Source organism: Ochotona princeps, chromosome 28 (genome assembly GCF_030435755.1).
Source record: "Ochotona princeps isolate mOchPri1 chromosome 28, mOchPri1.hap1, whole genome shotgun sequence".
NCBI classification, from domain to species: Eukaryota; Metazoa; Chordata; class Mammalia; order Lagomorpha; family Ochotonidae; genus Ochotona; species Ochotona princeps.
This window is the reverse complement of record NC_080859.1, coordinates 21,803,426-21,816,578: the sequence shown is the minus strand read 5'-3', so window position 1 is coordinate 21,816,578 and position 13,153 is coordinate 21,803,426. Positions and strand designations below refer to the sequence as shown.

The following is a 13,153-nucleotide window of genomic DNA, read 5'->3' as shown; positions in this document are numbered from 1 at the left end:
CTCATGACTTTCCACACGTCCCGGTACCCAGGGATGAGGAACCACCACCTCCCATCAACCCAGAGTCTCAGTGTGTACAACATCCGAGGGTTCTGTCCAAGTGGTTTGGATAGTTCTGAAATGCCACTGATGTTACTTCTACCTGAAACCTATTCCATTCTTCCCCAATGCTCACAGATCCTTAGCCTCCCCCTTGCACCACGTTGAGGGCCCCAGCGTCCCCTCTCCTCAACTCAACACTTACAGAGCAGAATAAAGCACAGGGGTCAGTGTGGGATTTCAGTGACCGTGGCATATTCGAGAGTTTGTTCTGCTGACAGCTATGGGACTGAGTGAGCCAACCAGGGGACTGTCTCCCCCAGCCCAGGCCATGCCTTCATACAACCTCAGCCCCAGCCAGCGACCCCTGAACTGCAGCCTCATGAGTGGCCCGAGCCTGAGCTGTCTGGTTCAGCCCCTCCTGGATCCCTGACTCTCAGAAACCAAGAAATCATAAATCTTTATTGTTTTAAGCCTCTATGTGTGTGTGGGGGGGGGAAATTGTTATGCAGTTGAGACAATCCACCTGCTGGCTTCCTCATTCCCTTGTTTTGTTTGCAGCAGGCCTTACTGACCCGCCCTGTTTTGCTACAGTTTCCCCAGGCCACACTTCCCTGTCGCCTGCTATTTTCACCGGAGCACTCAGCCCCTGCTAATACTCTCCGTGCTATATTGTCTTGCTCCTTCTTGAAGTGCTGCAATCCACAGGGGCCAAGGCGCTGCCTGCTGGGCTTCCTGGCACCCATTCCCTGCTTCCTAGTGGATGGGAGGTGGCTACCTGCAACCATGTTAGTCCTCTAGAGTCGCTTGACTGAACGCAAGAGTCAGCCGGGACTAACTCCTGCACTCTTGCTGTTGGAGCTAGTTTGCTTGCAAAAAATTCAGTCAGTACTTACTTTTTCTCACTGCCACAGAAAGCAATAAAAACCACTTGGCTTTGGACAGTGGCAAGGCCACACAGCCCCCTCTCTTTGGCCTGCATGGAAGCCATGTGTGCTGTAGCCTGGCACGTGCCTTGGCTACTCGGCTGATGATGGGTTCCAAGGACCTAGATTTACTCCAACAGGCTCCGAGAGACGCAAACAATCCAGGCATCGGCTATCCCAAGTGGAGACTAATCTGATTGTCCTTGGGGCCAGGACATTCAAATCTGTCACGGGTGGCAAGCCCGCAGTCATGTGGCACCAGAGGGGCAGCTGTATCAACAGGCCCCCTTGCAGGTCTGCACACGACTTGGCCAGAGATTGAGTTTCAAGTAAGGGCGGAGCGAAGCAGGAACAGGGCGAGGAGATGGAAACCCTCTTGTCCAAGCAGGAGTTGTTAGCTGGAATGAGCTAAAAGGGACCCAGGCTATGGTATGTGGTGGAGCGGAGGGAGAGGGGGAGCGGTTTGAGCTCTAAGTCAGGCAGGTGCATCTGCTGGGTATGGGTTGGTACCATTCCAGGAAATGATGTGACTTGACACTGTGATCAGGATGTCCTCACCCCAGACCTGGGAAAACAGTCTCTATATTGTTATACCACTCTGTACCTCGCTCCTCTGGCATCACAAGGTCAGGTCGTAAACAGATGTTTTCAAGTCAACAGCCTGTTGTTCTCACAGCACGGAGTCATCTAAGTAAGGAACCCTCAGTGGTCAGCACAGCAGGCTCAGGCCTGGGGCTCCGCCTCACTGCTAAGCTGTCAGTGTTTCTAGATTCCCTGGCCCCTTCTGGCTCCTGCCTGTGTCTGGGCTGCTGATGACAGCAAATAAAGAGCCTTGGGCAGTGGTGGGTAAAGGGCAGAAAGTGGCACCAACCAAGGGGGTGGAAGTAGCACACCCAGCCATCGAAAACATGCCAGGGCTGCATGTCCACGTCACTGTTGGCATCCCAGTGCTCTATCAGGGCACCCATGCACCCTGCCTCCACCCCAGGCAAGTGCCCCACCAAACCCCAAGGGCTGGAACTTGTCCAGGCCCTCCCGCCCCCTCCCCTGCAGTGTCAAAGCCCAGGTAACCCCATTCTGCTCTACCCACCCTGAGTCTCTTTCCATCCGGGGTTAGTGAACCCGACCGGCAGTGAGAATTCTGCCAGCATCAGCTGGGTGGCCTTGCAGGCGCTCTCACATTGATTCCTTGGGCCTTTGAACAGGAAGTGAGCGTAAGGCCGCCCGAATGGGAAAGTCCCCAGGGCTCCTGGCGCCCTGGCCCTTGCAATGGAAACTGGCACCGTTGGCTCCATGTCACGTGTTTCCTGGGGTAGGTTACAAATTGCCCCAGGGGTTGGCACAGCCATCCAGAAACTCGCGGTTCCAGGGCAGCAGGGAAAGCTGCCCAGGGAAATTCCGGCAGATCATCATCTGGTGAGCCCCTGGAAACCAGACCCCATGGCCTGGGAGGGCCTTGTGCCTACGTGTGAGTGGGTCGGCGGGGCACGACCTCCCTTGCCTCTCATTGTGCTGTGAACAAGCCCTGCTCTGGCTTGGCCGTGAGCGCGCTGGGAGGCACCTGCTCCCCTGCGCCTCCTAGCCAAGTCTCCCCTGCCGCAACGGGGCTACTCGGCCGCGGGGTGTCTCTGCCCCAGACCAGACCAACCGGTGCTGAGGGCCCGGGTGAGGTAGGGGTGGGGACGCGAGTGCAGGAATCTGGCTGCCACCTGTGACAGGGGTCTTCAAAAATTAGCCCGTCCCTCCTTTCTCGCGCCCCCCTGGAAAGGGTTAGCCCCTGGGATACAAGAGTGACTGACTCCACGCACACGTGGAGGAACCGGGACAAGTCTGAGTGCGCCTGTCATCCGCGCGCCCGCCTGCGGGCCATGGAGGCGCCCTCGTAGCCTTGTTTTCGGACTCCGCCACCTGCCGCGTCACTGGTGCCGAAGCGGCCAAGTGTGCCGGCCACCAGCCCCGCAGCCGCCCCTGCGCCACTCCCACGCGGGGCGCGCTCCGCTGAAGGGCAGCACCCGGTGGCGGCCAGCTCCCGCCGGTCTGCCCGGTCCGGCTCTGCCCTTCCCCAGCCGCCGCGCCCGCCCGGCACCGCCTCCTTCTCTAAACACAGCGGCGACCCGCCCTCGGCGCCCGGTCCCACAGTGGGTGTGCGGGCTGAGGGCGGCATTCGGGCCCCCGGCGGAGGCGGAGGCGGACCCCGCGCCCCGCCGCTGCCCACAGCAGCGCTGACGCGGACCGAGCGCACGCACGCACGCACGACCCGGCTCAGGTAAGCGGCTCCGGGCCCAGGACACCGGCGCCCGGGCTGGGTGAGAGTAGCGGTGGCAGCCAAGAGCCGCGCGCTTGGGGGCCACCCAGGGCTGCTGCTGCTGGCACTAGAGTCCCCTAAAACCCAGGAGCCCTTTTGTCCTTAGAGACCCCCGCCTTTCCTTCTCCGGCTCCAGAGACTCACCAGAGCTTTGGCCAGATCTGTTGGTATGGGATGCCTTTGGGAAAACGGACAAGGAGTCTTGGGAATGTGATTTTGGCATGGAGGAGACGAATTTGGCTTTGGGGCAATTATGCTTGGGCCGTGTGCAGCCCCACGAGTGTCGGGGGTGTCTGTGTGGAGGAAGAGAAATGTGGGCACCGGTGGGGAAAACAGCCCAAGACTGTCCTAGCGTTACTTGGGGTCAGCGATCAGCCGGCGCCAGGTGCTCTCTGGTTGGGGAAAAGAAGCCCCACATCCGTCTTGGGGCTGCTCCTACTTAATTGGATGTTTGAGACTTTTCCTGAGGACAGTCGGAAACCCGGTGACTCACGCAAAATTGAGGATACCAGGAATACAAGGAATTCTGGATAGGTCATTGTCCTGGGAATTGCCCTTATCTCAGATCCCCGCACCTGGGTAATTCCGAATGTCTCCCAGCTACATTCTTCCCTATTTTTTCCTTTCTTCTCCCACTGCCTTCTGATTCTGTTGCATTTTCCCCAATCCCGGAATAGTACTTGCTAGTAGGAGATCGGCAGTTAGCTTTCTTTTCCCAAACTGAATCCCTTGCAAAAGAATCTGGGTTGGCCCCGGTGCTGGGCCCTGGAGCCGCCTCCTGAGCGCTGTCCGGTGACCAGAGCAGCGCTTCTGCCCTGGGGGTTCTTTTGCTTGGGCTTGTGAACGCCAGGGCCCTCATGACTTTGAGAAGGTCTCTTGGCCCAACAGCCCATTCCCGGGAGGAAAACAGATAAGTGGGTGGATAAGTCAGCTTGGTACACCCTGTACCACTCTCTGCAGTTGCCTGGTGGAGTTAACATATGATAACTGTGGAGTGTAGGGCCCGGATGATTTCCTAGAAGGTGTTTTCCACCTTAATGCCACACACAGCCTTCTTTCAAAGTCCAGTCAGCTGGTTCGTAGCCGGGACTAGTTCTTCAGGGTTAAACCCTCATTTGTGGAAGTGGGTGGTGCCACAGGAGCAGGTGACCGAGAGCCACCTGCCTCTGCGTGTTTTCTGCCATGGGACGGGGCTGCACTTGACCTTGCCCTATGAGACTCTCAGAGCTGCTTAGAAGCCCACATAAGCAGACCGTCAGCATGTACCTCCTGAGACCTCAGGCCCTCATTTGATCTGTGTCTGAACTGCCTTTCTGGGTTGCTGAAACTATGCAAAATGCAGAGCTGCCGGAGTCTAAAATGGAAAACGGGAAGTCAGTTACTAAGCAGAAATATGCTGCTGTGGGAAGGCTCAGAACAGCTGGGGTGCAGTGTGGGGCATTGGTGGATGGGGAAGGTTTCCCATGGGAACCATAGGGAAGTAAATTTGTAAGACAGAAAGGAATAACCACACCCAGTTACTTCATCTTATTTTTTAAATAAAGATTTATTATTTGCCTGAAAGGCAAAATTACAGAGAGAGAGAGAGAGATCTTCCATCCAGTGGTTCACTCCCTAAATGGTGTCAACACACACAGCTGGGCTGGTCTGAAGCCAGGAGCTAGGAGCTTCTTCCGGGTCTTTCACATGGGTACCATTGTCTGCAGCCTTCCCTGGAGTACCAGCAGGGAGCTGGATTGGAAGTAGTGCCGCTGGGTTCCGTGTGGGATACCAGTGGTGTCGCAGTGCTGGCCCGGGTTTTATTATTTTTTTAAAGCTATTCTTTCAGATGCATGATCACTGAATCTGATCTTTTGTGACTCTTTTAAAAAAAATCACACCTTGGGGAATTTCTGAATGGTGCTACTCTGACTCACCAGTCAGTCCATCCTTCCACCAAGGCACCCCTGTATACAGCAGTTACCTGATACAGGCTCAGAACAGCCCTGAAGAGGAAGGCCCGTGGGGGCTCTAATTCGTGGTCCGCTTGCGTTTGCAGAACTGCGGACAACGGCAGAAGAAAGGCAGCTCAGTCAGCCCCTCACACGGGGCTCTGCTAGCCATGTCGCCGACAGCGACCTCGGAGACGGAGCAGGATGAGGAGCAGCGGAACAGGTTCATCAGCAGGCTCATCTTCTTCCTCTTCATCTTCGGGGCCGTCCTCCTGTGTGTGGGAGTCCTGCTGTCCATCTTTGGGTTCCAGGCATGTCAGGATGAAAGCGCCACAGACTGTAGCTTGGTGCTGAAGATCGCCGGGCCCTCGTGCGCCGTCATCGGACTGGGAGTTGTGATCCTGGCCCGCTCGCGGGCACGCCTGCAGATGTTGGAGGTGCGGCGGCGAGGCAACCAGGCCGATCCGGACCAAGCCTTCCTGTGTGGCGAGAGCCGCCAGTTTGTCCAATGCCTCATCTTTGGGTTTCTGTTCTTGACCAGCGGTATGCTCATCAGTGTGCTGGGCATCTGGGTGCCCGGCTGTGACTCGAACTGGGTGCAGGACTCACTCAACATGACAAACTCCCCCAGGCCAGAACCCCAGATCTGTGGGTTCCTATCTCTACAGATCATGGGGCCCTTGATCGTGCTAGTGGGACTGTGCTTCTTCGTCATCGCCCACGTGAAGAAGAGAAACACCCTGAATGCCACCCACGAGGTCTCTGAGAGTGAAGAGGGGCCGAGCCAGAGCATGGAGCCTGTCCAGGTCACAGTAGGTGAGTGGCTGTCATTGGCATCCTTGCCATTCTCACAGCAGCTGGTCCGTGGGCATGGTCTGGCTCCTCCTCACCACCTCTCCTTCTCATACACATGTGCCCACGTGGCATCACATGAACACCGCACACTCAGACAGCACTGCTGTTGTAGCATGAGAAATTCCCATGCGTGTCACCTGCTCCTGAGGACATGACTGTTTCGCAGAGGTGTTGAGATGGTAAGTGTGACTTTGGGATCAAGAGCAAAGTAAGAGGAAAAGGAGAAGACCATGAGGACAGCTTTAGGGTCTTTCTGCTTTTAGATTTATTTATATATTTGAAAGGCAGAGCAACAGAAGTGGGAAGGAGACATAGAGAGAGAATCTTCTGTCTGCTGGTTCACTCCCCGAATGGCTGTGATGGCCAGGGCTGGGCCAAGGGGATGGAAGAGCCAGGAACTCAGTCTGGGACTCCTGTGTGGTGGCAGGTGGCCAACATTTGGGCCATCCTCTGTTGCGTTCCCAAGCGCATTAGCAGAGAGCTGGATGGGAAGCGGAGCAGCTGAGCCTTGAAGCAGTGCTCCCGTGTGAGATGCTGGGTTCTCACCCACTAGGTCACGATATTGACTCAGCGTTGGAGCTTTCGGGCACTTCGAGGCTCCACCATATGAGCCCACTGGGCCTCCCTTTATCCTCCCAGGACTTTCAACAGTGGGACACTTGAATTGTTCTTCCCAGCTGTCGTAGACTGGCTGTCGCTGGTCAGGCCTCAGCCTCTCCTAACCTTTCCTAGCTTCTGCTTTTCTGAAAGCAGCACTGCACTTCCCTCCAGCATTTACGTTCTGGAATTCTCTGTCCAAAGCCCTGTGGTCTCACATTTTGAGTGAGGGCCCTGGACAGTGTTTCCTGCACTGTCCATGCCCTGTGGCTTCATCATTGTTGTCCCCCGCGGTTGGGTAAGGCTGGGGAGTAATGGCATGGACAGACCAAATGTGCCATGGCGTGTCACCTCCTGCCCTTGGGCAATGCGTAGCACGTACTTTCAGGCCCATGCGTTCTGCAGGAGAGTGAGGCGGCTGGTTTCCAGGGTCAGCCCATGCCTTGGCCTGGCTTCCCACAGTCAAGGCCGAGCCCACCGGCCTTGTTCACTGGCATGCTGCTGGTTTTCAGGCTCCTACTTTGAAAAGAGTGAAGCTCTGAGGTCACAGCCTGCATGGCCTGGCAGGTGCAGCATGACATGGGCCACGGGCAGTGACCGAGCTCCGCCTGTGCCAAGCAGGCGTTGATGGGGAGGCACCTGCTCCTGTGGAATGGTGTGGACGGCAAGTGGACTGCAGCTGATGCTCAGGCAGATGCTGTTCAGGTGTTTTCCCCCTTAAAGGGACCACGGGGAGTGCTCCTGCACCTCTCACGGTCCCCATTCTGACAGAAAGCAACTGAGGCACAGAGACATCCAGTAACATGCACAGGTCTCAAAGAGCAAGGGTTGGAGCGGGGCCCCGCACAGGTGGCCAGGATGATGCGGGCCACAGCCCTCCCCGACTCCCTCCCTAGGGCAGGCACCTGGGGCCGATGCTCTCATGCTTGTGAGAGAAAAGGACTTGTAGGTGCACTGAGCCCTCTGGGGAGCACGGTGTGGTCTGAGCAAACAGTTGCACTCCTCGGATGCACCTGTTCTTGCCTGCGGTTGGGAGCATCTGCAAGTGCGCTCTCTGGGCTCACGAGGAGTCGGAATTGGTGTGGAGGCAGGCAATCTAGCTCTGCTGCTCTGGGCACTGAACAGCTCTTTACATTTCATAACCTGGGAAGAGCTAACATGTTTTAAAAAGTTATTTATTTATTTGTTAGGCAGAATTAGAGGAGGGGAAGAGAGAGAGAGAGATCTTTCATTTGCTGGTTCACTTCTCAGGTGGGTGCAACAGCCAGAGTTGGGTCATGAGCTTCATCCTGGTCTCCCACGTGGGCGCAGGAACCAAGTACTTGGACCATCCTCTGCTGTTTTCCCAGGCACATCAGCAGGAAGCTAGATCAGAGGTGGAGCAGCCAGAACTTGAACTGGCATTCATATGGGATGCTGATACTGCATCCCTTGATCCTGGAAGAAAGGGTCTGCTCTTAGTAACCAAGAGGCTATTCTGTCCACTATGGGCCTGAGTGCAGTGCTGGGTCCTAGCAGGTGCAGGGGCAGCCCTCCATGCTTCCAGAAAGGTCCCTGTCTGTCCACAGAGGAGAGCAGGCTCTGAGGGCAGCAGTGAAGGGAACCCTGCAGGAATGAAGCCCCTTGAGAGCAGGAGGACAGGTGTGGAAGGCCGAGATGATTGGGCAGAACATTTCTGTGTTTGCTTTTGCTGGGTGCTGGTCTGCCTTGTAGGCTTGTTACACAGGCCCTTCCTCTACTATGCAGTGAGAAGGAGCATCACTCAGCCTCAATTCCTATAGCTACCAAGACCTTCTAAAGAATCCGATGAGGCTCCCGAAGCAACCCTCACGCTTGGCCAAGTTCAGATTCGTAAGACACGTTTTGAGTTCTAATTGTCCTCGTCTTGCAGAAAGAGAGAAGGAGTGGAGTCGTATTCTGGGAGAGGAAGTGACTGAGGTGTAGGGATGGAGAGAGACTCCCCTCAGTGACCTGCCAGCTGGGCATGTCTCCATCATGCACCTGCCTGCCTCGGGCGGGACAGTGTGCGGGGAGTGCCTTTGCTGGGTTGTGCCAGCCCAGGGTTTGCTCTTACCTCCACGTTGGAAGAACTGCTGGGCACTAGTCACCCATCTAGCCCTTGTTTCTGCCCTCTAAACTCGAGCTGAGTCAGATGGCTTGTTCAGGGATGTGCCTGGCTGATGACTGGCAAATGGAGCCCCAGTGGCTATGGCTATGACAGAAAATCCTTGAGAGTGGACAGTGATGCAAGCTAGGCAAGCATCAAATCTGCTGCCCGGGCAGGTCTATATACCCCTGCGGGGAGCTGAAGTCCTGGGTCTCTTGTACTTTCCCCAACTGTGACTCAGGGTTGCTGCTGTAACGCGGGCCTGTGTGAGACCCACGGAGTGGTGCAGTCCATGTCCAGAATGTTCTGGTTGGGCTATGCAATACGTTGGCATTCTTGTGTGTTGGAACCAACCACAAAAGCAAGCTCTTTTAATATTTGTTTTCAAAAGATTTATTTTTATTTGAAAGAATTACAGAAAGAAACAGAGAGATTTTCCATCTGTTGGTTCACTCCTCATTGGCCAGCAACGGGAGGAGCATAAGCCATGAGCCAGGAACTTCACACAGGTCTCCCCTGTGGGTACTGGGTCCCAAGCACTTGGGCCACCCTGTGTTGCATTCCTAGGCTCATTCGCAGGGAGCTGGTCTGGAAGTGGAGCAGGTGGGACGCAAACCAGTGTACATAAGGGATGCTGGTGTCACAGGCAACGACTTAACCAGCTATGCTACAATGGCAATCCCTGTTTATTTATTTTTAAAATGTGGTCATTTATTTGTATTTATTTTATTTGAAAAGCAGAGACAGATCTTCCAAACCTCTGGTCAATTCCTTATATTCCTGCAACAGCTGGGTCTGAGGTCTTGGTGCCTGGGACTCAGTCTGGGTCTTCCGTGAGAGTAGCAGGGGCCTGAGAACTCGAACCATCACTTGCAGCTTTGCAGCGTAGCATCCTGAGGGGCATCTGAAGCACTTGTGACAGCCAGGGTTGGGATTGGACAAAGCCAGTGTGCAGGAACTCCATCTGGGTCTCCTGCATGAGTGGCAGGGGCTCATGTACTTTGATCATCATGTGCTGCTTTTCAGATGTGTTAGCAGGGAGCTGGGTTGGCAGTGGAGCAGCTGAGACTAGAACTGGCTCTCTGAGTTAGGATGCTGGTGTTGCAAGCTGCAGATTAACCCACTGTGCCACAGGACTGCTCCAACCCCCCTCCCACCCACCTCCCGGCTGCACCGCCAGCAACTTCCTTTTGAAAAGTTAAACTTGGAGTTGAAAGGAGACACTCTATCAGCAGCAGACTCCCCTAGGAAGGGGAGGTAGCCTGTGAACAAGCACTCCTTGGATTGCATTCGTTTAGACTTGCTATGGAATACAGCCCCCTCCACATCACATGGGAGACTCTGTGCTCCCTGACACACAGGCGCTGTTACAGCAACGTGATAAGATGCAGCCACAGCGATGAAAGCTTACCACTCCAACCACCTCTCAATGCAGGATTCAGTGGTGCAGAGCACACACACATTGCGTGCCCCTGTCGTCGCTGTCCACTCTCAGGGAGTTCCTGTCACCCCAAGCTGGAACGCTGTCCTTGAAGCAAGCAGTCTTGCCCATCCTCTCTCCCTTCTCATCCTCATCCTGTCCCCGATGTCCTGTCCTACTTTCTACCTCTACGCATTTTGATAATCTGCTGGTTTGTTCCCCACATGGCCACAACAGCCGTGGCTGGGTCAGGTTGGAGCCTGGAACCAGAAACTCCCTCCAGGTCTCCCACACGGGTGGTAGGGTCCTACTCAGTTGCTGCATCCTCAGCTGCTTTCCTAGGCATATCAGCAGGAAGCTGGATCAGAAGTGGAGCAGTCAGGACTCACACCGATGTTAATATGGGATGCCAGCGTTGTGGACTGTGGCTTAGCATGCTGCAGCGTCATACCGGTTTCTAGGCCCTCCTTGTAATTCTGGGGTTTGGTGGCAAGTGTCCGACTTGGATTTAGAGTTTGCCTCTTGTACTCTTGTTAGCTTGCTTCCAGCTGCCCCACCTCGGTCTTTAATGAAACCACTTCGTGCCCGCAGGTGACTCGGTGATCATCTTCCCGCCGCCTCCCCCGCCGTACTTCCCTGAGGCTTCCGCATCTCCCGTGTCTCCGGTTCACGGCACTGACGGTGCACTTCCCCACGAAAACCCACCTCCGTACCACAGTATTTTTAATCAGGGGTAAGACTTGGCATTTGAACTTCAAGTGTGGGGTGTGCGTTTCCTTCCTGTGCCTGTACCTGCATGCACGCCTTAGCGTGAGAACCTGCGGACAGCACAGGAAGCAGAGCTGCAGGACGGAAGCCACCTGCAGGTGCCGGAGGGCTCACCCTGGCTTCTGCTCGGGGCTGGCGCTGCCAGGGAGGGTCTCTGCGTTCGACCGTGGGGCTGTGGGGTCCTGGTCCCCCACTCCCAGCAGGTCTAGAAGGGCTCTTGGGTTGTGACAGGAGTTCCTGGAGGGATAACCTACCCTGACTCAGGTGAGCTCCTCCTCAAAATCTGGGTGCTCCCTAGTCCTTGGCACCTTCTAGAAGCACTGGTCTGGGTAGGGGGATTTCAGGAAGGGGACAGGGTAGGAGCTGAGCCTGGAGCATCCAGGATCTGCAAGGGACTGCTCAGGAGGAGAGGGGCTGTAGGAGGTCCTAGGGCTCCCCAAGCTCCCCAGGGGGAAATGGGGTGTGGGAAGAGAAGGAGGAGCCGCTGAAAAGTGTCTCTGGGTGGAGGGGGAAGTCTGGGCAGGCTGTGGTGCAGGTGCCTGCTGATCCAAGGTGTCAGCAACCCCTTTGTTTCATCCCACCCTCCCCTGCTCCGTCGGAGCAGGGGACAAGCCCCACACAGGAATGGTGGTTGAGTAGGGAGGCACAGAGGTGGCCATGAAAGACACAGGTGGAGGAGGCTGGCTTTCGTCCTAGAGCTTGGGATCCAGGAGGGGAATGCAGGGGCTTGCTGGGCTTGTGCGTGGCTCCAGTGCTCTAGCGGGCTGCTTTTCCTCCCACGGTGGCCTTCCCCGCGCCCTGGTGCAAAGCAAGTCCGGCCTGTGATCTCAGCGTCCTGTTTGTGGGCTCTTCTGATGAAGTTGTTCCCTCTTGGAGGAGGGTGCTATTGGCAGCCCTGTCTTACAGAGGCATGCATAGGTTCAATACCTTCCCTAAGGTCCCCCCAACACAGATGCAGTATAAATATATATATATATATTTAAATTTTAAAATCAGAGAGAGAGAGTAGAAGCCAAGAACCTGGTCCTTAACGGTTGCCCTTCTCCCTCTCATGGTCTCTCTTGGCCTTCTCTACAGGACCCCCGCCCCTGAGAGCCAGGGCGAGGCCTCCGGGAGAGATTGTGAATCTATATTTACCATTTCTGGGACTGATGCATCCTCGGAGCTGTCACGCGCTCCCTACCTTTCATATGAATTACCTCCTCGATATGAAGAAAAGGACAGTGCTGCACCTGCCTCCCAGCCTCCTGCACCGTGAACTTGGACTCCGGTTCGATTTTATATGTATTGTGCCACTGTTTTATTTAATTTGTGTGTGTGTGTGTGTGTTTTTAATAAAAAAAGAAACTGCAGCCAATGAGGGTCCAGCTCAGTCTGTCACCCACATTAGCCTACACATACACTGGTGGTTGCAGTCACCTGGTCAGTTCTGTCCCCGCACACCAGCAGGAACTACGGCCCAGTCGAAGCAAGCCCCAGTAACGTCTACCAGGACCCCCTCCAGCCCCAGTTCCTGTGCATGTCAGGAACGGTGCAGCAGACTGGTCCAGTCCATCCCGCACCTCACTCAACTCTCACACACATCAGTGGGTGTTGGAGCCTAGCTCAGTCCAACTGACCCCATTATCCAGCCCACACTGATACTGGTAGGTGTCAGCACCTGTCCAGCCAGGCCCGCCCCCAGCCCTTGCTTCTCATGCTCACTGGTGGAAGCTGCAACAGAGGGGTGCCCGCAATTTCCCTACTAGGCCCACTCCCAGCCCTGGATCTTGCATTTTCCAGCTGGTTCTGTGTTTTAACCTGACAGCACTTGCTCCCAGTCCCAGCACCTGCTAGTCAATGCTGTGGCAAAACCTGACCAGCCTATACTTTCTCGGGCTCATGTATGTACCAGTAGATATGGTCACTTAGCCCAGCCTGGCTCTCCCTAGAACCCAGTTAGTTCATATTCATCCAACAGATTTTGTAGCCCTGCCCAGCCTGGTCTGCTCCCAGGCCCAGTTCTCATGTTTACCAGTGGGAGCAGTGGCCCAGCAGGGAAACCCCCACTACCCCTCTACTGGGCTTGCTCCTGTCCCAGGGTCTTATATGTGCTGATGGGTGTTATAGCCCAATCTGGCATGGCCTGCCTCACCTTGGCATTTACTGGTGGGTGCTGTAATCGGGCACATCCCGTACTGCCCCCAGTTCGGTTCATGTAGCCAG

General features: G+C 55.5%; 1 protein-coding gene across 3 annotated transcripts; it reads left to right on the top strand.

Annotated features, from left to right (window-relative positions):
- The first annotated feature begins 2,280 nt into the window (after positions 1-2,280).
- TMEM171 (transmembrane protein 171) lies at positions 2,281-12,281 on the top strand. 3 transcript variants are annotated; one of them, XM_058656359.1, is made up of 4 exons: positions 2,281-2,381; positions 5,309-6,017; positions 10,772-10,913; positions 12,026-12,281. In XM_058656359.1, exons 2-4 carry the CDS (start codon positions 5,372-5,374, stop codon positions 12,204-12,206), a joined length of 969 nt encoding a protein of 322 aa, XP_058512342.1. In that variant the 5' UTR covers positions 2,281-2,381; positions 5,309-5,371; the 3' UTR covers positions 12,207-12,281. The 3 variants fall into 3 exon arrangements, with proteins under 3 accessions (XP_058512342.1, XP_058512344.1, XP_058512345.1); XM_058656361.1 differs by having other exon boundaries at positions 2,286-2,433; XM_058656362.1 differs by lacking the exon at positions 2,281-2,381 and adding an exon at positions 3,146-3,231.
- The last annotated feature ends 872 nt before the right edge of the window (positions 12,282-13,153 follow it).

Bases quoted from the DNA above. Each gene is read 5' to 3' on its own strand.
- TMEM171 (XM_058656359.1), top strand. From the start codon at position 5,372: ATGTCGCCGACAGCGACCTCGGAGACGGAGCAGGATGAGGAGCAGCGG. The intron at 6,018-10,771 runs GTGAGTGGCTGT...TCGTGCCCGCAG, and splicing joins GCCTGTCCAGGTCACAGTAG to GTGACTCGGTGATCATCTTC. The intron at 10,914-12,025 runs GTAAGACTTGGC...CCTTCTCTACAG, and splicing joins CACAGTATTTTTAATCAGGG to GACCCCCGCCCCTGAGAGCC.